This window comes from Alligator sinensis, unplaced genomic scaffold (assembly GCF_000455745.1).
Source record: "Alligator sinensis unplaced genomic scaffold, ASM45574v1 scaffold157_2, whole genome shotgun sequence".
In the NCBI taxonomy this organism is placed as follows: domain Eukaryota; kingdom Metazoa; phylum Chordata; order Crocodylia; family Alligatoridae; genus Alligator; species Alligator sinensis.
In genome coordinates, this window is record NW_005842107.1 from 2,310,518 (window position 1) to 2,330,898 (window position 20,381).

The window sequence follows — 20,381 nt, forward strand, 5'->3', positions numbered from 1 at the left end:
AGCTCTCAAGACTAAAAAACTGCCACAGCATGCTCCCCTATGACATTCAGGCCAGGGGATGTGAAGCTGATGGCTTTGCTATCTTCCCAGCAAACAGTTAAGAGTAAACTATCTTTATGTACTCTTCATAGGTAGACAAAGTACTACAGATCAAGGAAGCACAGGTTATAACTCTCATCACTCTCAAAAGATGCTGCTGAACAGAAGAGAGAACAACAACCTTTTTATAGTCCTCCCAGTATACATTTTGGCTCCTTCCACTGCTTAATCCAGGGTTAAAATTGGAGTGGTTTGCCACATTTGTATCAAACCCAGGTAACAATTAGCAGGTAACAGCTACTGTCCTTTTCAGACATTGCCCTTTTGCAATGGCTCCAAATATATGCGTCTAGACCCTTTGAGAGGAGGACCCTCCACACCCAAGTTCTTATATATCTATTTATTCAGTTTTAATACCATTTCAATGGTACATGATTTGGAAACTATAATGAAGTTTCATTATTACAAAACAAAGAACATTTTAGAAATTATTCTAACCTGCGCACACTAAAGCATGGATTATTCACAGATAAACAAAAAATCTGTCTTTATTTCACTGGGATGGTGAAATCACACCAACTGAATATTCAATATAATTAAAGGTTTTAAGAAATCCCTGCAACTTAGTTTGCATGGCTTTGTGTTCTGATTTCGGTCCATGTCAAACAATTGTGATACAAAAGAAAAATCAGGAGAAATTAGATGCAAGTATCTCACTTAAACAAATTCTGACAGACATTAATGTAACAAAATAAACAAAGGCCATATCTAAGATATGTAAGATTTTCTCGCTTATTTAATGACCTTTCCACATAACGTTTAATAGTAATATTAGAGGAAAATTGATAATTATAATTTTAAAATTAATTATATTAATTATACATTATTATGGCCTTCAGTACTTACTGCATGAAGTCTTTCTACAAGTTTTTGATCACCGAGACAATTTTTAGTATCAAACCAGGAATCAAAGTCCTGTAGAAAAAATGCACATCATCACCATGATGATTAAATTATTCATACTTTGTTCTTCTAGCAGACACAAACAGAGGTTCATTTACTCTTGTTAACAATGGTATAAGTCTGAAGTCAACGGCATCTTAGCAGCAAGAAAAGATTCAGGCCACAACTCTCTACCAAATGCATAGCTTATAGAAACACGTAAGCCAAATGAAAAATTGTACGCGCAAAACACAATCATGTATTCTTGAGAGAGATGCCTACTTTGTTCAAGTTTAAAGTTTTATACCATGTCCATTACCGTAGTGTCTGAGTTCCTATCTTAGTGCTTGTGTAATGGTATGAGAGAAGAAAAGAAAATGGAACCATAAACCATGAACAGAAATAGTGTTATGAAGCATAAAGAAAGGAAGCAGTTGCTTCAAAGCAATAGAAAGAAGTGTGAAAGAAAAAGAAAGGGAAGACATTAAAAGGGAAAAAGGTAGCAGTTTTAAGTGAAGATAAGTTAAAGTCATGTTGTTGCTCCACGTTTTGCATTGTCCCCTAATTCTGGCTCCTACGACACAACCCTGGAACTACTCCAATTCAATTCAGGGCTCACAAGTCTCAGGCCATCCTAACTAACAAGTCATCCTTCCTCTACAGAAAGTCATCTGATTTATATTAATAAGAACTTCAATATCAACTTACATCTGCAGAGTTGAAGACATCAGGTAAAAGAAAATTAAGTAATGCCCACAGCTCATGGAGGTTATTCTGCAAAGGAGTTCCAGTCAGCAGCAACCGATTTGTAGTCTTGAACTCACGGACAATTTCTGACAGCTAGAAACATAATGTAAATTTATAATAATCTGTGGCTTAAACTCAAAGAGCTTCTTTTAATTTAAGATGTCCTAAGCACCCACCATTGCAACTAATGTCAATGACAGTCCCTGTTATTCAGTGTTAGGGCCTTGTTACACAGTAATTTTGGGCAGCTCATGGAGCTCTTAACCCTTGGATCGTCTGCACATTAATATCTTAAAGTGGTTTTAAGCACTCGTTATGCAGCTCAAAATTACACCACTCCAGGGCAGGATTCTCTCTGATCTGCGCTATCCAGCTCCTGTTCCATTAAGGTGTGGCCACTCCCCACAGATGTGCCGCTCAAATTGAAGTCCTCCAGCATCCCAGGATTTCTCACACCCTCGCTTGCAGATCCTGTTCTGGCTCACCAGCCCTGTAGTGCAACTTCCACCCACAACTCCTAGTCCTGCTCCTGCTCATCAGGCCTCTAACAATAAGTTACAGCTGTGCACATGGGAGACAGAGGTTTCTAGAATATGGATGTGACTGCTCCAAACTTCAAGCTAGCAGTAACACCGATCAACGTTTGTGCAGCTCACAGCACAAGGTTTAACAAGGCCCTTAGAGATTCAAATCCAAGAAACCCAAGCTATTATTTTTAAAAATAAATGTTCAAAAGATATTTGATCATGACCAACAACAATGCAAAGAAAATTATGCCACAAAATCTTCCTGAAAATATATTACAGAAATGTTGAAGCAAATCAGAAAGTTTACCTTTGATTTTTCATTCTTTATTCTGTGGGCCTCATCAATTACCAGGTACCTCCAGTTAAATTTTTTGAAAACAGATTTCTCCTTGATTACCATTTCATATGAAGTAACACAAACATCCCATTCTCCAGGCATCATAACATCACGGATAAAAGCAGCCTAATGCAAAATAAGTGCATCCATGAATAAATATGTTCAAGTAACAGTAACAGCAGCATGCGTAATTTACTTGGAGTTCAATACTATCTATCTGTCCCAATATTACTGAGGCAAACAGACTGGCCCAATTCAAAGAGAAACATCTAGGAAAAAACACTTGATGTTACACCACTTTGAGTAGAAACAACCAAGGCTTTCAATCCTTATGCTGCTGACAAATGATTTTCAACTGGAGTTAAGAAGAAAGGTGTGCCTTGCTCTTATCTCTCAAAGTTTTGTTTTCTTAAGCTTAACAATTTTTAAATAAGCATCTCCTGCAACAAGACAAGGAATCAACTTTTTGTATGGAAACACTGGCAATTTTTTATAGGGAAGGACTGACAGCTGGGACATAGATATAGGACCTTCCTATAACTTCCCCTACTACACAGCTCTGATCCCCACCCTTTTTCACCCCAATCTTCATGCAACAGCATGCAATAGCTCCTCAAATGCTCAGACCTCCCTGCCACTACTTAGAAAGTTCCACTTCATGCCCCAGGCAAGCTTAGATGGGTCATGAAGTAATGTCTTGAAAGGAGAAAACAATAGAGGGTAAAGAGATGGAAATAAAAGAGAGCAGTGCCTCCCCTGTCCCTAAAACGCACAACTCGAAACCCTTCCTTTCTTTTTCAGATACTTCTACACAGCTTTGACTTCCCTTTTCCCCTCTCATCATTGGCAACCATCAGTCTCGACAGACTATGGAGACTGAACCTTTGATGGGTTACTGGGTACCACCGCAGCTTCTTGTGTGGCTGAAGAGTCCAACGCACGACAAACAAAGCCTCCAGCAGGTTGCACATACAAACTTGATTGAGCTTGCACTGGCATGTTGAGTTTTGTCTTGCCTGCCTGTGATGCCTCTTCTCTAGGTCATCATCGACCCTCTCCATCTCAAAACAACATAGGCCCTGCTTCACGGCGACTTTCCGCTCGCAGCAGCCCAAAGAAATTGATTCCCAGTGTAGACCATCAATGTGCAGCTCACAAAGGATTTTCTTGCAGACATCAACAAAATGGAGTTTGGGCCATCCAAGTTGACATCTGCCAGCGGCCAGCTCACCATTCAGTATATCCTTGGGGATTCGGCCATTACTCATATGATTCACATGTCCTAACCAATGGAGACGTCTCTGTCTCAGAAGCATAAACATGGTGAGTAACTTGGCCCATTCCTGAACAGCGAATTTGGAGATTTTGTCATGCCATGTTGTGCCCAGGATATGGCAGAGACATAGAAGATGGAAACTGTTCAGTTTTCTTTCTTCCTTAGCATAAGAAGTCCATGTTTCACTGCCATACAACAGAGAGCTAAGTAGGCAAGCACTGTAGACAGACATCTTTGTAGATGAAGTGACCGCTCTGTTTTCCCAGATTCTCAAGTTTAGCCATAGTGTTTCTTGCCTTTCCAATGCAAGCATTAATTCTGGCTTCCAAGCCAAGATTTTGCAAGATGGTAGAGCCCAAGTAAGTGATTTTTTTCAACCACTTCCAGGCTTTCATCATTTATTCTAATTTCAGGAGGGAAGTCAACTTGTCGACCCATGACTAATGTCTTCTTTAGGCTAATGGTCAGGCAGAAATTGTCACAAGCACAAGAAAAGCAATCCATGAGACTCTGCACTCCTGCTTCTGAATGACTAAATTGCTGCGTCATTGGCAAAGAGCATTTCATGAACAAGGGTTTTTGTTTTCATTTTGAGATGAGCAAAGTTCAAGAGTTTCCTATCTGATCTGGTCAAAAAGTATACTCCTGAACTGCCATTGAATGCATATTTGAGTAGGAAAGCAAAGAAATTCCCAAAAGGTGACAGAGCTAAAACACAGCCCTGTTTGATACTACTCTTGATTTCAAGTTCTTCCGAACATGACCTATCAAACTGCACCATTCCATGCATACTAATGTGGAAGGACTTGATGCCCAGGAGCTTACTAGGGCAGCTAATCTTCTTCAGGATTTGGAACAAACCATCTCTGCTGACAAGACTGAAAGCTTTGGTGAGATTGACAAATGCTACAGACAGAGATTTCCTTTGTTCACAGCACTTTTCCTGTAGCTGTCTCAGAAAGAATATCATATCCATCATGGATCTACTGAATCTGAAACCACACTCAGACTCAGGGTAGACTCTGTCTGCAAGGGTCTACAGTCTTAGCAGGGCAACTTTAACAAAGAGCTTCCCAATGATGAAAAGTAAGGATATACTGTGATAGTTATTGCGGTTGCTCATATCACCATTGTTTTTGTACAGAGTGACTATGCTTGCATCCTTCATCTCTTGAGGAACTTCATCTTCTCTACGACACATACATATTAATTCATGCTGATGGAAGAGGAGGACAGATGTCCTGTACTTAATAACTTTAGCCAGTATGCAATCCACACCTGGGGCTCTACCACAAGCAAGCTGATCAATGGCTTTTTCTACTTCATCTACGGTAGGTTCATGGTCAAGCAGTGTCAGGGTTGAGAGGTCTTCAAGTGCATTGAAAGCGAAGTCACAGACCACATTTTCATGACAGTAGATTTCCGAGTAATGTTCAACCCATCAGTCTATCTGCTTGTTACAGTCATTGATGACTTCACCCATGGATGATTTTAAAGGGGCACTCTTCCTCAGAACAGGCCTGAGAGCTTTTCTGATGCCCTCATACATTGCTTGCATGGCACCTCAGTCAGCAGCTTTTTGGATACTTTTGTAGTTGTAGCCAACAATCATTTGCACAGTGTCTTGCTGTATGTTTGACCTTTTGCCAGATCTCTCAATGCCCCTGAAAGATGGAGTGGCTAAGGTCACACGTATTTAACAAAAGCTGACTGTTTCTTTTCTATGAATGAGATCAATTTCAGATGAGTTCTCATCAAACCAATCATTTAAGCTGCAATGCCACAAGTACCACACGAGTCCAAGGCAGTTTGACAGATGGCTCCTTCGAGCTGAATCCATTTTTCCGCAGCAGCATGACACAGCTTAAGATATGACAGAGCCCTGAAGAGAGTTTTAATGAACTGACATGGTGTGCCTTCAGCTTTCAGTGACGTGGCATTTATTCGTAACAGAGTTTCTTGCTCTTGTACAATTTCCTGGGATGTAATTTGATTATAGTGCATGCCAATGAATGATCGGTATCACAGTCAACACTGATAGGATTATGTAATAATTACATCATGGAAGTCTTATGAGTGGGTGATAATCAGGTCAAGCTAATGCCAGTGTCCAAATCGTGGGTGGCACCAAGATACTTTTGTATTGAGGTTTAACATTGAAGAAAGAATTTGTTATACATAGCTCATTGTACAAACATAGCTCAAGCAAATGTCCATTTCATTCATTTTGCTGACACCATGGATGCCCAAACAGTAAGGCCAGGCAGCATACTGGCCCTGGCCCAAGCACCAACCCTTGCATTGAAGTCTCAAAGAAAGAGGATTTTTTCATTCTATGAAATATTATTAAAGGACTACGCTCATCATAGAAGCAGTCCTTTGATTCTAATGAAGCAGAGAGATTTGGAGCATATGCATATAAGAGATTGACAAGACCAGAGGCAGTAGTGAGTTGAAGCACCATTAATCTTTCAAAGATACAACATAACTAAATGAGGAAGGGTGAGCCTAACACCCTTACTGAAGACAATAAAAGAAGACAGAGATTTCTGAGTTCCTTTCTCAAGCAAGGAGCAGTTGCAGAGGAAGGGCCCAAGAGTGGGTTCCCATGACCTGGTGGAACAGCCATGGGAAGGAATTGTGAGGGACAGAGGGATATTTAAATAGAAGGCATAGTTGGCTTCACTTTCCTCCCTTATAAGTACATTGCTGGAGGGGAAGATGGCCAACACTCCCACCACACACCCCACTTATAGTCTTGATGACAGCACACCTTATTCACTGAGGGATTGTAGGAAAATATTAGTGTTTCAAAACTCCGTTTCAGTGTCAAAATCTAGCCATCAAATCAGGCTTTCCAAAAATCACTGTCTTTAAACAACGCCTTGTACTAACGTGAGTGTTTTTTATAGGTTTTGTTTGACCTTCAGCAGCTGTGCCATCATTCAGCTGTAGCAGCTGAAGCTCCCATTCTACATAACTGCCACATACTCTCTTCCAAATTTCTGCTCCCTCCACATTCCCTAGCTTAACTACTTCCTAGAGGATAGATAAAACTCATGTCTTTTTCTTAAAGAATAATGCTAAAATAAAATACGAGTTTGTATGTGGACTTCAGAGCATTTTAAAAGACTCCTCTTTTAAACCAGAAATGTGGGGCATGAAGGAAAACTTCCAAAAAGGACCAAAGTGCAAAAGCAAGGTATATGCATACATTTTCTGAAACCTGCCATGAATAGGGCTTCAGCTCATGGCACATGGTGCAGCTGAGATTCAGTGACAACAGCACATTCTCCTTGAGTCACCTGTCATCCTTTGGGTATTTAACAGAGCCAACAGTCTTGCTGTGCATGCATATTTCATTCCCCTTGGCTGAAGCTACTGGTGCATACACCTGGGGTTCTACGTGTAATTCTAAATAACATATTCAATAAAGCTTTCCTTAGAGAGACAATATAGTACTCGCTAAGATAAATTCTGAGCAGCTGAAATCCATTTGATAAGTTGGGACACAGTTTGAGCCCCAGGTGTGAACAAAGACATGTCAGAAAAAAACATGCAAAATGCTCTCGGCTTCTGGTTTTCAGGGAAGGGAACGGGCAGGAGCTGCATCTTCAGAAAGTGTCTCAACAGTTCTCAGCAAATTTTAAGACAATTCAAGTCAGCATGCAGATTTTGGAACATACAGAATAATTAGCTTTTGAACAGTAAGTTACTCTCCACATTCACAGTAAGAGCTGCTGTTCCACTGCAATTTCACTGTTTTGTTTAAGTTACACAAATAATAGCCCTGTTATCAATTTCCTAAAAGATTCTACAGTATTGATACTGTGTCCATTAGCATATTTTCTGGATGATAGTCAAATACAAGGTACACCTTTCTTGATTTTACCAGCCTGAATTTACATTTCTTTGTTATCCCATTTTATCCAGGGAAAGTGGGGGAGAGACCATCAAGAAAGAAAAAAAGAACCTGAAGGAAAAAGAGACAAGGTGGCCAAATGGTAGAAAAAGTGAACAGTAATCACTAGATGAGCAGAGTGATTCCCAGTATTTTCTCTAGGATACATTAGCATAGCATCTATGCATTTCCCCATGCTAACATTTTCAGAGACTGCAGGAAGATACTACTGCTAAGGAAATAGCTTCATAGAGAATTCTTTTTCCCAGAATACTAGTTTTTGATATGCAAAACACAGCATCTTTCAACTGTTGTTCACTTACTCTGGCATCCTTGTCTCCAATAAGACAAACAGCACGTAAAGACGGAACCCAGCGTTTAAATTCATTCATCCAGTTGTGCAAAGTTGATTTTGGAACCAGAACCATGTGTGGTCCAGGAATGTTTCGGTAATGCTTCAGATAGCCTAGCAATGCTATAGTTTGCAAAGTCTTACCAAGACCCTACGTTAGCAAAGAAAAAACATACCACTTTTGAAATGAAATGTCACATAACAAAGGGATAGCAAATTATTTTCAAATGGTGGCTATAACAGTTTATAGTCAAGTGCCCAAAGAAAAACCTTTTAGTGCAGAAAAATGAAAATCCTATGTTGTTACACTTCTGGTTATAGCCTTTTTATGAAAATATGACTAAATAAAACACTATTGAAAGTGTATCCATTTTCAAGCTAATTTTCAAATAAACTTGGCTCAAGCCCTTCCATAATGTATGCATCTTTGCTTGAATTACACAAATTGATATTTCAGGGCTATATAACCATATCTTCCCTGAAGATATTTTCCCTTATATTTAAAGGACGCATAACATTTTATTTTTTCCACATACTTACAGATGACTCAATTTGTTGCAACTAGAACATGACATATCCAATGAAGTTAATGGAAAGCTTCCTTGACTTCAGTTAGAGGTGGATCCACCCCAAGAAATCTATTTCTTTATGCACTAACTTTATTAAGTTAAATGTGTACGTTTGCAAGAAAACCAGTCCTTGGGATGGATGGCAATCTTCCAGAGGCCCTTTCCAGGAAACATTTACCTTTGTAGTCAACATCCATAAGGAAAAACCCCTCTAAAACTAGCCAATTAGCCTTTTGGTCTGTATAGAAAGCTCCACTGATTACAGCTAATTTAAACTTAAAGTCTCACCTGATTTACGTGAATTGACTCATACATTGACAATAAAAAGGCCTGTTTCATACAGATAGACTAACTTTTAAGATATGGTATTAAAAAAAACGAATTTAAATCCATGAAATATTTTTAAATGCATCAGTCACAGTAACTAAAATAGAGCATCCAAATTCTCTACAAAAAGAAGAGATTAACTGCATGATTGTCTTTCAACTTCAGTAACACCATCAGTTTAGCACAGAGATGGCTGCTTTCTTCTAACCCACTTCTGGAAGAAATAACTCCCATATTTCTTTTCTTCTTAGACATACTAGTTGTAGAATCTGTGTCAATTATGCATTTAAGTAAGGTAAAAAATAGTCATTGCTTCTCAACCAGCTACTGCATGCAAAACTATATGTAAACAGAGAAATAACAACCTTCAGTAAGTTTATCATGTCATGTATTTTTTTTCTTACAAGAGTAAAGTAGCATGCAGCTCATGCAATTTAAATTCATGAGGCTAGTCTTAAAATCAAAAAGTTCTGGACAGCTGAAGGTCCCAAATATAAAATTCAAAAGGTCAAAATCAGACAGCTACTTTTGACAAAAATATCAAAGACTACTGCTTACCATTTCATCTGCCAGAATGCCATTAACACCGTTTTCATATAATGAGATCATCCAGTTCAACCCTCTAACCTGATAATCTCTTAGTGTTCCTCCTTTCACATCTGTAAATGTAAGATTCCTCTAAGTAGAAAAATACTTTAATTTTATTGCGATCTGCTCAGCAGATTTTACTTTAATCCAAACAAACAAAAAGGATACTCACACGAAGGAGACTCCTCAAATCGTACACACACATTAGACGTCTTTCGACTCTCAGACAGCAACTCCTCATCTTCCTCTTGCTCTGTGCGTCTATGACGATAACTGGAGAAAGAAAGAATGTACATATATAAGCAAACTAAATCATTTCAGAATGACTGCATTTTTAAGAGAACAGGAAAATAGGATATCAGCAACTTCTAATCAATCTAATTTACAACCCCTTTCAGTCCTCTGACAGAACTAATTTATTTTAAGCAGCTATTCCAGTTATTCATTCCATCTCTAAATCATTAAAATCACAGGTCAATAACATACAGCCTGTGGGCCAGAACCAACCTGCATTGGTGGAGGGCTTTGCCTATGCCTGCACCCATGCCCACAGCAGGGTTGGGGAGCTTCCAGCTGTGCCCATGCCACTACCGCTTATTTTCGCCCTCCCATCTCCAGTCCAATGTGGTTTTGGCAACGCCTCAATGCTGAGGGGTTTTGCCTGCTTCTGTCCTGAAATCAGGCAGCCAAAAGATGCACTTTGCCACTGCTGCCACTTCTGCCCGCCCCTTGCTCCCCAGGTGCAGCATGGGAAAAGATTCCAGCCAGTGAGGAGCTATACTGAGGTTGGACATCCGCAGATTACACCCATGCTCCTCTCCCCCTCCTCTTACTGCGGCATGGCCACAGCTTCCACCCCCAGTGAGGAGCTATGCTAGGGCTGGGCAGTTTCCAGCTGTGCCTGAACTGCAGCTGTGGGGGAGTGGGGAGAAGTGGCAGGAGTGCCACTTTGCAGATATCTTTTCCCAGTGCAGCTCCCCACCAGCTGGAATCTGTACGCATGCTTCAGTCAAGGAGCAAGGGGACTGGGAGAAGCAACAGTGGTGTGGGCACAGCTCCCAGCTACCTTGCCCCAGACTGCATGCAGGGAAAACCCCATGCCACTGATGTGCCATGGAAGCCACCTAGCCCACACTGTTCTGGCCTACAGCTTGTACCAGACTGATTTAAATTTTAAACCAGATCTATCCTAAATAAACCCAGTTGTACTGAGCAAGGTACTGAGCAGTATCTTCCTGGCACTATAGAGGGGAGCAGTGTAAAAAAGACCATAGAATCTACCATTTGATCACTATACTAGTGACAGAAAAAAGAATGAAAACAATTTTCAGTTGAATACTTGATCTGCCCAAAACTGAATCTAATAATAGCCTAATGTGAGATAAATATTTTCAAATGAATGAAACCCACACCCCTGCAAAGCTCTAAATATACATACATAAGATTTTCTTATTAAGTTAACAAGGTGTTAAAAAGGTATAAATCTGCTTCAAAATACCAAAGTTAGGTATAAAATGTGAATATGATAACATACTCCCCAGCTGAAATTAAACTCTGTTTTTCATCCTTCTTGATTCGTGGTCGCCCCAATTTGACTTTCAATGGAGATGTTGGTGACTTCTGTGCTGCAGGCTGAATAAAATGTGCAAATAGCTCTGTCTGCTTCAGGAGGAACTCAAATCTCTTTGCTCGGTCCGTTTTCTAAGTTTGAGGACAAAGAGAAAAACAAGAAATGCTGTAGTTTCCTCAACCAGCAATAACTGTATTTCTATATATCAAGAAACTTATACACCATAACCCTGATCCTGCAAAGCACTTTATGCATGTGCACCTTCCACCTGCAAGGAGTTGCAAAAAGCCCAGGGGACTCCTTGAAGGACTCTATACCAATGTTAACTATAGAAGGTGGCAAGCGTCGTTTCTGGCGCACAACGAAGGACAAAATCGAAGCCTTACTGAAATCAAAGGTAAACCTCCCATTGACTTCAATGGGGCCAGGATTTCACTCAAGAAGTCTCTGCACTGATTCTCATAATTTTTTTTTTAAGTAAATTAAAGAAAGATTTATAGGAGACCTGAACTACTAGAGTTAACAATATTTTTTACTAATTTCAGTATGAAAAGGCTCAGACACTAAATATTATTTTAAAGCCACGAAGTATATGCTGCACTATATTTAATAGACCACACGAATGGTAAACAACAGCTTTACCAAGAAAGCAAGGAGATCTTATCACATTCTCCTATCTGTTTTTAAACAGTATTTATATAAATCTGCCTGTGTGTATCAATAAACCACATATTCAAATAAAGTACTAAGCTACTATGCAGATACTAAGCATTAGTTAGTATAATAACATTCCTAAGCAATATATAAATTACAGAAAGTTCCTCAAAAGGAAAAAAGCAGGTCATTGTTATATGCAAATAAAAACACTGTAACAGTAGCAGCTTTGTCCAATTCAAAGAAAGCAAGATTCAAAATTAGGCTGACAAGATGCTAGCACATCTTTTTGCCACATGAGGGCAATATAAATTTCACAGAGAATCTGTCCAAGTGTTGATAATGAACACCTTTTGGTAGTCACATGAAAAGAGGTCTTACCAACTTACACGCAATGGTGGCAAAAAAGGTTACTAGGAAACCTTAAGTAGTTATTGTCCCTTGAAACCACAGCTATTGATCTGCTTTTGCATAAACATCTTTAAAACTATCTAAACTAAAAATACGATAAACCATATTTATATGTAAACTTTGAAAAGAGGTGTGTGTACACACAGAGATGTACAGCAATGCTACCCTTTCACAACTACTACAAATATTTTCTCCAAAACAAAGTAATCAAACTAAAAATTTTAAATGGTGTTTATAGTTTTTAAGTACTATGATTTCTCTTCTTACCAAAATGAAGCATATTGCAGCAAATGCTTATGCCTACACATTCTTCTCTCTCTAATCCAATGCATCTTCACAGAGAATAGAATACAGACTCTTTGCCAATTCAAATCTAGTTCAAGACACCAGGGCTATTACCATGACCATCTGGAGGTCTCAAGGATCAGTTCTCCCTGAAATCAAAAAAACGGTAGCAACTTTTGCTCGCAGTCTCAAAAAACCTAAAAACTAAAATCTATCCGTAAAATGTATCCCTTAGCGTGATATCTCAAAATAGTGCTGGGAGTAAAAAAAAGTATTGCTATTAAACATGCCCTATAAGTAAAGGCATACACTTCTAATAAAACTAAAAACATTGACTAAATAAGAGACAAAAAAGGTGTACAGTGAAGGACGGGGAGGGGAGAAGGCCACAGATACTCTTCCTCAAGATGTACAGCCTACATAAAAACCAAATAAAATATCTACCTCAGTGCTTAGGAGCCAAACTAATTCCTCCCTATCTACTGGGGGTATATGGAGCCCCAAAAGGGTCCAGGAAGACTTAGGACTATGGCTACACACACACACCTTTACGTGGTCAATCAGGCCAGCAGAGGAAAATAAGCTGCACAATATTGACATGTCTAGTGCATTAACCTTACCTGATTGGGCAAGTGAACTTAGATGACGACTACTCCTAGTCCAAAGATAATTTAAGAAAAGAAAAAAAAGCACCACAGGGTCAGAAGTGTGGATGAAATATTATATATTAAAGGCACCCCTGCAGTTCCTGACCTAAGGGTCACAAGATTGACTCACACCGTTTTGCACGCGAGAGGGAGTGCAGCCTAAAAAGTACCATCAAAGCTCTACTGCATTACACAAGCATTGAATCCTGTATCTAGAATCTGCTAAATAGGATCTAGGTCATCTATCCTTGAAAATGGAAGCAGTACTCACAGGGTTTATTATTTATAAGAAATTAAACCTTCTGGTAGCAAAGTTCTTCCCCTGATCTCAGGGCATTTGACATTTTCCTTAGATTCCACCGTGACTTCATGCAATACCATTATGTGGAAGAGCCTCAATGAAAAAAAATGTTATATATTATATAAAGGAGCACACTTAAAATAAGCAGCATTCAGGAGGAGGTCCCAAGAGTCCTTTGTGTACTAGTGTAAAGATAGGTGGGTGAGCAGGACATGAACCAAAAGGCCTAAAGAAGAGCCCCCAGCAGGAAGCTAAGATGGTGTCTCACCCCTCCTGTCTCCCATTCCCCACTTCTCCCACACCCTGCAGAAGTTCTGGCTTGGGCAGCAGGGACGGCAAAGCAGCAGCAGTGCAGGAGAATGCGTTAGTGAGCCAGGAAGATAGGTTTCAGTTATGGATACTCTGGGAACCATAGTTCCAAACTGAGATTTTCTGCTGCTAAAGGAAATGTCACTCTTTTTTTTTTTAACCACCACATACCAGTGTTTTTTGGCTACTTGAAACATGCATCAGTGGCAAAACAGCTGTCATTTCCCACAGGCACAGGAAGTCTCCAATCACTACTCCAGCACTGCATGCCACGATTACTTGCTTTGCCATTCGTGCTGCCACAGGAGGAAATGGGAGCTGATGAAGGGAGAAGAGAGGACTGGCCCACAGCACAGTACCAGGCAGTTACAGCCCTGCTTCTGTAGTCTTCCAGGAAATTACAGAAGGCCTGCTGGAAAATCTCAAGCCTTCACTTCTGCTGTTCACAAGCTAGGCAGAAAGAAGCAGCCAAGGGTGCCAGTCATCTCACAATGCCCGTATGGAATGGATACCTCCAACTTCAAATTCCTCCACTTACTGAACATACTATTGTCAGGTCCTTGTAACAACCTATATGACACTGCAATGCCAAATCCACAATCACCTCATAATCCTTCCTTGCTTGAATACCTAGCTGGGCAAAATGATGCAGTCATGGAAAACAGGCTACAACATCCGAAGTTCTCACAAAGCATATGGTGGAACTGTGTGGCATACCGTCAGCAAGTGACTGTGGGTTGATGGAGGAAAAAAGAAAAGCTGGATACATATAAAGCCCTGCCTTCCAACCACCTCTAAACAGCATAGTATTAGTTCAGGTGTGAAAGAAAGGCAGAGTGGTAAGAGAGGGTAGTTAATAGCCATGGGATGATCGTGGTGGAGACAGACCTTTATAATGAGAAAGACTACATTTCCCAAGATCTAAGTAGAATTGACACCAAATGAAGCTGGGAGCACCAACGTACAAGTCTCTTCAAGCATGAAGAAACAGGGCATGATTGCGGTCTAGAAACTGGCAACCCCTGACTATCCCTTGCTCCTTCCATTTTAGTTGGTCATGGCCCAATCTACTGCTTGTGTCATTTGTGAGGTCTGAATGGTGACAAAGTAGATATTTGCCTTGCATTTTCGGAGGTTCTCCAAACCCAAAGCAACGATCAACTTATTCATCTGTTTAGACATCCCCAATCACTTCTCTGTGCTCAACAGAACAAACACCTGATCCTTTGTCCCACTCCACCATAAATCACTGCTTATTAAGAGACAGGGCTGTTTCTCAATTGTATTACAGGCTCTGGGGAAATCACCATTGGACATTCATGCATAACTTCTGGATTACATGCTGAATGGTACATAAAAGTGTCTTCCATAAGCTCTCCCTTGACTCCCTGATAAGCGTTTGCCAACACCACTTCCAGAGAAGGGACCAAAAAGTGACCCCACCCTAAGGTGATCGGCAAGCCCAGCCTACCTGCTCTTCCCAGCTGTAAGGTGACAATGGAATATATCTTAGGGCACCTAGGGGGCCCTAAGATATACGCAAGTGTGGAGACTGCTCCAACACACTATAATTATAACACGTTGAAACAGATTTGATTGAGTCTGCTGAAGCATGGTAATTACCATGTTCCAACAGTCTTCATCTCATGTATCAGCATCCCCGTGCTTAAAAATGGTGCCAGACGCACCTGAACTAACGTTTGTTCAATGAGCTTTAGTTCAAGCACCCCAGCCACCATTCTTAAGCATGGGGATGCTGATACAGAAGATGCTGCGGCGCTTTAATTAGAGTGGGTCTCAGAGCCGCTCTAATTAAAGCACCACCGCCCCCACCCCCAGACCACATGTAAAAGTGCCCCTAAGGCCTGGTGGAGAACACGAAGCATTCAGACAGATGCATCCAACCATCACTTTCCCAAATGCTGCCGTACTGCATCCTGCCTAACTGCAAGGTAAAAGGCAAGTCACTGGGCAAGGGGAGGGTAGTAGAGACCAAGCAGCTCTCTCAGAGGATTGACTAACTGTTGCTGCTGAACGATAACAAGCACCAAAGCTATCTCATTCAGGTACCTTAGCTACCTACTTGAATCAGGAGTAGGGGGAGCAGACATAAAGTAACCTTTACATATACCAAAATAGAAAACAGGGACAGCAATAATAAAGCTCAGCAAATAAACAAAGTTTGGTTTTATTTAACAACAAATGAAACAAGCATTGCAATGAGAAATCAAAAAGTTCTCTATAAAAAGAATAGGGTTGAGAGGGGTAACTGCATGCATTTAACAGAGGGGGAGGCAGGATATATAAATATGAGAATGTCCCTTATGTCCCAGGGGTTGGTTCCAAGTCCCAAGGAAGACTAGACAGATGCACAGCTCTAAGCCACAAAAAGCAAAATGCCACAGCATCCAGCCCACAGCCAGACTTAGTGGATCAGAGGGTCTTAGTCCCTAGAAAAATCTGTTCTCCCTTATCCCTGAGAAACTGCTGCTCCCAGGAGGTAGCATCAAGGGGCCACAAGACATTGGCTGGCTCCCTGAAGTGTGGAAGATGCTACACAAACAAAGAAAAAACACAAGAGCCAGGAAAGAAAACTAGAAAGGAATTCCATGCATGCACTCTGGCACAACAGGACTCCACGCAGGGTGCACTGCATCTCCCACGCCTATTTCCACAGCAGGTTCAGCATTTCTCTTGCCACGGTCACTTTTCCACATTGCTGTGGTATTCCTTCTGGCACGGACAATGCCCTTTGTCACCAGATCCTGATGTGCTGGAGGAGTGTCATTCCTCTCCAGCAAGATCACCAGCTACCCAAGTATTCTTTCGCCCATCCCTGTTTCCCCACCCTGTTTTCTTCCTCTTCCTCAGGTTTGTCAGAGGACAAGCCACTGTCTGCAGTAAAGACCTTGAAGTCCCAAAGCTGCAGATTCAGAACCTAGAAGGCAAGACATGTACAAGTAGTCATTGTTCCATCCTTAGCTTCAGAATTAACTCCCTAGCCTCCCTGTAATTTCCAGGATGCAATTACCAGAGCCTTTGCCTAGTCTTGGGACTACCTGACAATAGTACCTATGCCTGGCTGTTCCTTCTGACCTGTTGTTTCAGTGGTCAAGCACCTGGAAACTGCAAAAAGAGGCTACTGCACTGCTTGGTATACATGCTACTGTAGTATTGTACAAGGCTGCAGCTGTGGGGCATGGGGGAAGAGTGCAGACAGATAGTATAACACTAAGGTCCAACATTCCCAAACACTCTCTGGGTTTTCTGTGGAGAACATAACACTAGTCCATATGATGTAACAAAGGGGAAGCAGATACTTGTCTATGAAAGCAAAAGGGTGCCTTGCTAGATACATATTATAGCTGTTTCTCAGGATGGTCCCCACAGTTCCTGGAGAAATATATTGAGACTGCCAGGTACTGTAGAACGAATATAAAAACAGTATTTCCTGGCGTCACAGAGACAGATCCCAGGGGTGGCTGCAACACCCCCTGGTGGCCTCATGAATCCTGCCCTACTCTGGCTCTCTGCGTATACTCCCTCTTTATTCTCGCTTGCCATGCCTTGCTGGAAATATTGTTTAGAAAAAAAGAAGGCTGCCCCAGTCCTACAGCTTTAGTCAACCTACAGCAAGTCTTGGTCAACCTTCACACTCACAGATCCCTGTTGGACCCCAGTGATCCCAATCAATTCTCACATTATGAGAGACTTCCTGGCTCATATGTGCTCCCACCCCAGGACACCAGCTGCCTTATGGGTGGGCTACAGGTGTCCCTTAATTGGGCTTTCAGATTTAACTCTGTGGCAGCTTTGTATGACTGCCTAGCTGTTGCAACAGTGTTTTGCTTACTTGCAAGGGTTTCCCCTAGCTGTATTATGGCAGAGTTGTTAGCTCTGCAATAGAGGCTAATGGCTCTCAACCCTGCCCCCCTACTCTTTCGGAGCTCCTAACAGGCAACACCTCCCACAGGTATGGCTCTCTAAATAGCAGTTGCCTTCTCTTAAAGTAACAGGCACCATAGATGCCCTGTTACACGTGGCAACAGGAAGGCTTGGCTTAAGCACTAACTGAAAAGATTACCTATCTGCCCAAGCAGGTACACATCTGACTTATGATCAACACCTACTACCCAAAGTGATCACTAGACACAGAGGTTTTTGCCCCCAAATTAAAATTTTGAGCACGATGGATGGGTGGGACTGGGCTCTGTCAAAATAAACTGATAGCTACCATTGAATTTGTTTTTGTTGGCAGCCAAAGTGGAGAAGGGGAAGCACTGGTTTCCAGACCTGCCATGCAACAGAAAAGTTACAGGGGGCAGTCAGTGGAAATGCGGGCCTGGCAGAGGGCACAACACAGCCCTGTTGAAATAAATGCAAGCTGCTAGAACTTTTTGTTTGGTTTTTGCTTGCAGACAAATATTAAATATCCTTCTTGGAGGTTGGGGCACCTGGAAGTAGGGCACTAGTGGCAACCTGTCAGCCATCTAATCTCAGGGACCACTTTTTGGGGTGGAAGTCTGTAGTGGCATTACATCTTCACTTACCTGCCTGGATGGTATCCAAGGCAAAGGGGCTCTGATACAATGATTTTCAAGGGACGGGCTAGCCAACAGCTGGCAGCAATGCAGGTAACTATGATTGACCAGTCAGTTTCATCCAAGCTGGATCAGTGGATAGGAAGTAAAAAAGGTTCTCATTTGAAGCGAAAGCCTTGATGTTCACAGCCTAGACCTCCTCTTCTCTGCTGACATACAGCATGGCTTGATGCTGCTGTCCTTGGCAAGGATCTCAAGTTGCTCATCACAAATCAGGCACATAGTCTGCTGGCAGTGAAGCAGCAGTTGGTGTGCTTCACACATCTGCAGCAGCATTTGAAGTCCTCTGCCTTCATCCTTCAGTGGGAGCTGTCTCACCAATAGATATGGGCAGCCATTTGGCACTGTATGCATCATGATAATGGTGGGTTTTGTGAACTCAAGCTCAACTCCTCCCCAGAGAATGATGGGAACATGAGGTCAAAGACCTCCTTGCATTTTTAACTGGTGGAGCAGCAGGAAGAAACAAACATGCTGCTGGGAAGGCAGGCAGGTGTTAAGGTAGCTAATAGAGGGGAAAAAACTGCATCTTCACACCTGACTTAATTGAGCAAGCTTCATGACCCCAGAGGATTACAGATAAACAAATCTATTCTACATAAGTATTAAATTTACTACCACTTAATTCTGAGGCAAGTTTGCCGCTGAATGTACAGGGTTTTTGTAACTTAGGGCTGTCTGTCATTTGTCCACAGCTTTCTCCCCAGCTAGTTTAAGGCCACTTAAGATGGTATCAAAACCCTCAGTAATAAGCAAAGGAGTACGATATCAGTGATTACTATTACTTTCTCTGTCCAATGCTACTTCTTCCCTTAAAATGGGTCCTAAATAGATCTTACTGGCAATATGATTTTGTGAGGTGTTCCAAAAGTTAGGATTTTTCTCTCATTTAGGTAGTGCAAACTATCAGCATGTGCCTTATATCATACAGATCTATAAGGCTCTTTCCCCACATTCTGATCACTGCACAGTATTGTATGCATGGGCCCAGATCACAAACATATTACTGCCTTTTTTTAGGGTTTCCCAAGCCTAGTTTGCTTTGCTTTTCCAGGTCCTGTCTTCTTTTAAAAGCATACAATATGTTGTCTTCCATCTCTGTTCTTGTTAGATTTTAGATATCCACATCAGTGTGATGAGACAGGCCCGTGTTTCTTACAATGTCACAGCACCCTCAGGATACCATCTTGTGCATCCCAGCTTCCTTTTAAAAAATCCTTAGAGGCTATAAGTCCATGTGCCCAATCATTAGTTCTCACCTATTTCAGACTTGCAAAATATATCCCAACTCCTGGGCAAACTACATTTCATGACAGAGTTATCCCCTTGCTTTGAAAATTTCCCTGAACATACATTATTTACAAATGTATTCTGAGAATAAGTTATAGCTATTTGTATTAATATTGCTATCCTTGTTCCATTTTCTTTCCCTCCCTTCCATATCCTGTCTGCAGTACCTTCTTGTTTCCTCCCATTGTCTCCATTTAGATTTTTTTTTAAAGGCTGCCAAAACGTAAATCATCCACTATGCTGTAACAACACACTTACCATCTTCTCTTCATATTCTGGATCAATTTCTTTTTCAGATCTAGCTGCCTTCGGAGGAAGTTTGAGTTGAAAAGGAGGATCATTTTTCTGGAAATCAAAGTTTTAACATTTTATTAACATTATATTAATGACATATTGAAGCAGGAAAATTGTCAAACTGAAAAAGTTCGCACAGAGAATAGCAGAATTAGTTTTCAAAAAAATTAACCAAATCTCAAATAATGTGAAATATGTATTAAAAAACAAATGCATATTAATTCACCAAAATCAGTCTGAAATACATGAAGAAATAAAGAGCAGATAAGAAAAAATAAAATCTAAATCCAAGAATTAGTCTTATTCCTTCCAGTGTATATCCTCATATATCTTGGGATAGGAAATAAAGGGCTGGGACTGAGGTATGCCTTGCTTGTCCATAGAAAAAGTTCTAATTTTAAAAAGGTTAAGTAT

The 20,381-nt window shown here is 41.0% G+C and overlaps 1 protein-coding gene across 2 annotated transcripts in view; it reads right to left on the reverse strand.

The window, feature by feature from the left end:
* SMARCA1 (SWI/SNF related, matrix associated, actin dependent regulator of chromatin, subfamily a, member 1) overlaps nt 1–20,014 on the reverse strand; it is a 58,140-nt gene extending 38,126 nt beyond the window's left edge. The window contains exons 1-8 of one of the 2 annotated variants that reach the window (XM_014520341.2): nt 19,932–20,014; nt 11,140–11,306; nt 9,778–9,878; nt 9,576–9,676; nt 8,093–8,272; nt 2,563–2,718; nt 1,690–1,821; nt 946–1,014 (exon numbers count right to left, since the gene is read on the reverse strand). In XM_014520341.2, the coding sequence (XP_014375827.1) occupies nt 946–1,014; nt 1,690–1,821; nt 2,563–2,718; nt 8,093–8,272; nt 9,576–9,676; nt 9,778–9,878; nt 11,140–11,306; nt 19,932–19,934 (909 nt within the window). In that variant the 5' untranslated portion in view covers nt 19,935–20,014. Of the gene's footprint in view, nt 1–945; nt 1,015–1,689; nt 1,822–2,562; nt 2,719–8,092; nt 8,273–9,575; nt 9,677–9,777; nt 9,879–11,139; nt 11,307–19,931 lie in introns of those variants that run through there. The other variant, XM_025205185.1, reaches the window with a different exon arrangement.
* Nucleotides 20,015–20,381: the final 367 nt, after the last annotated feature.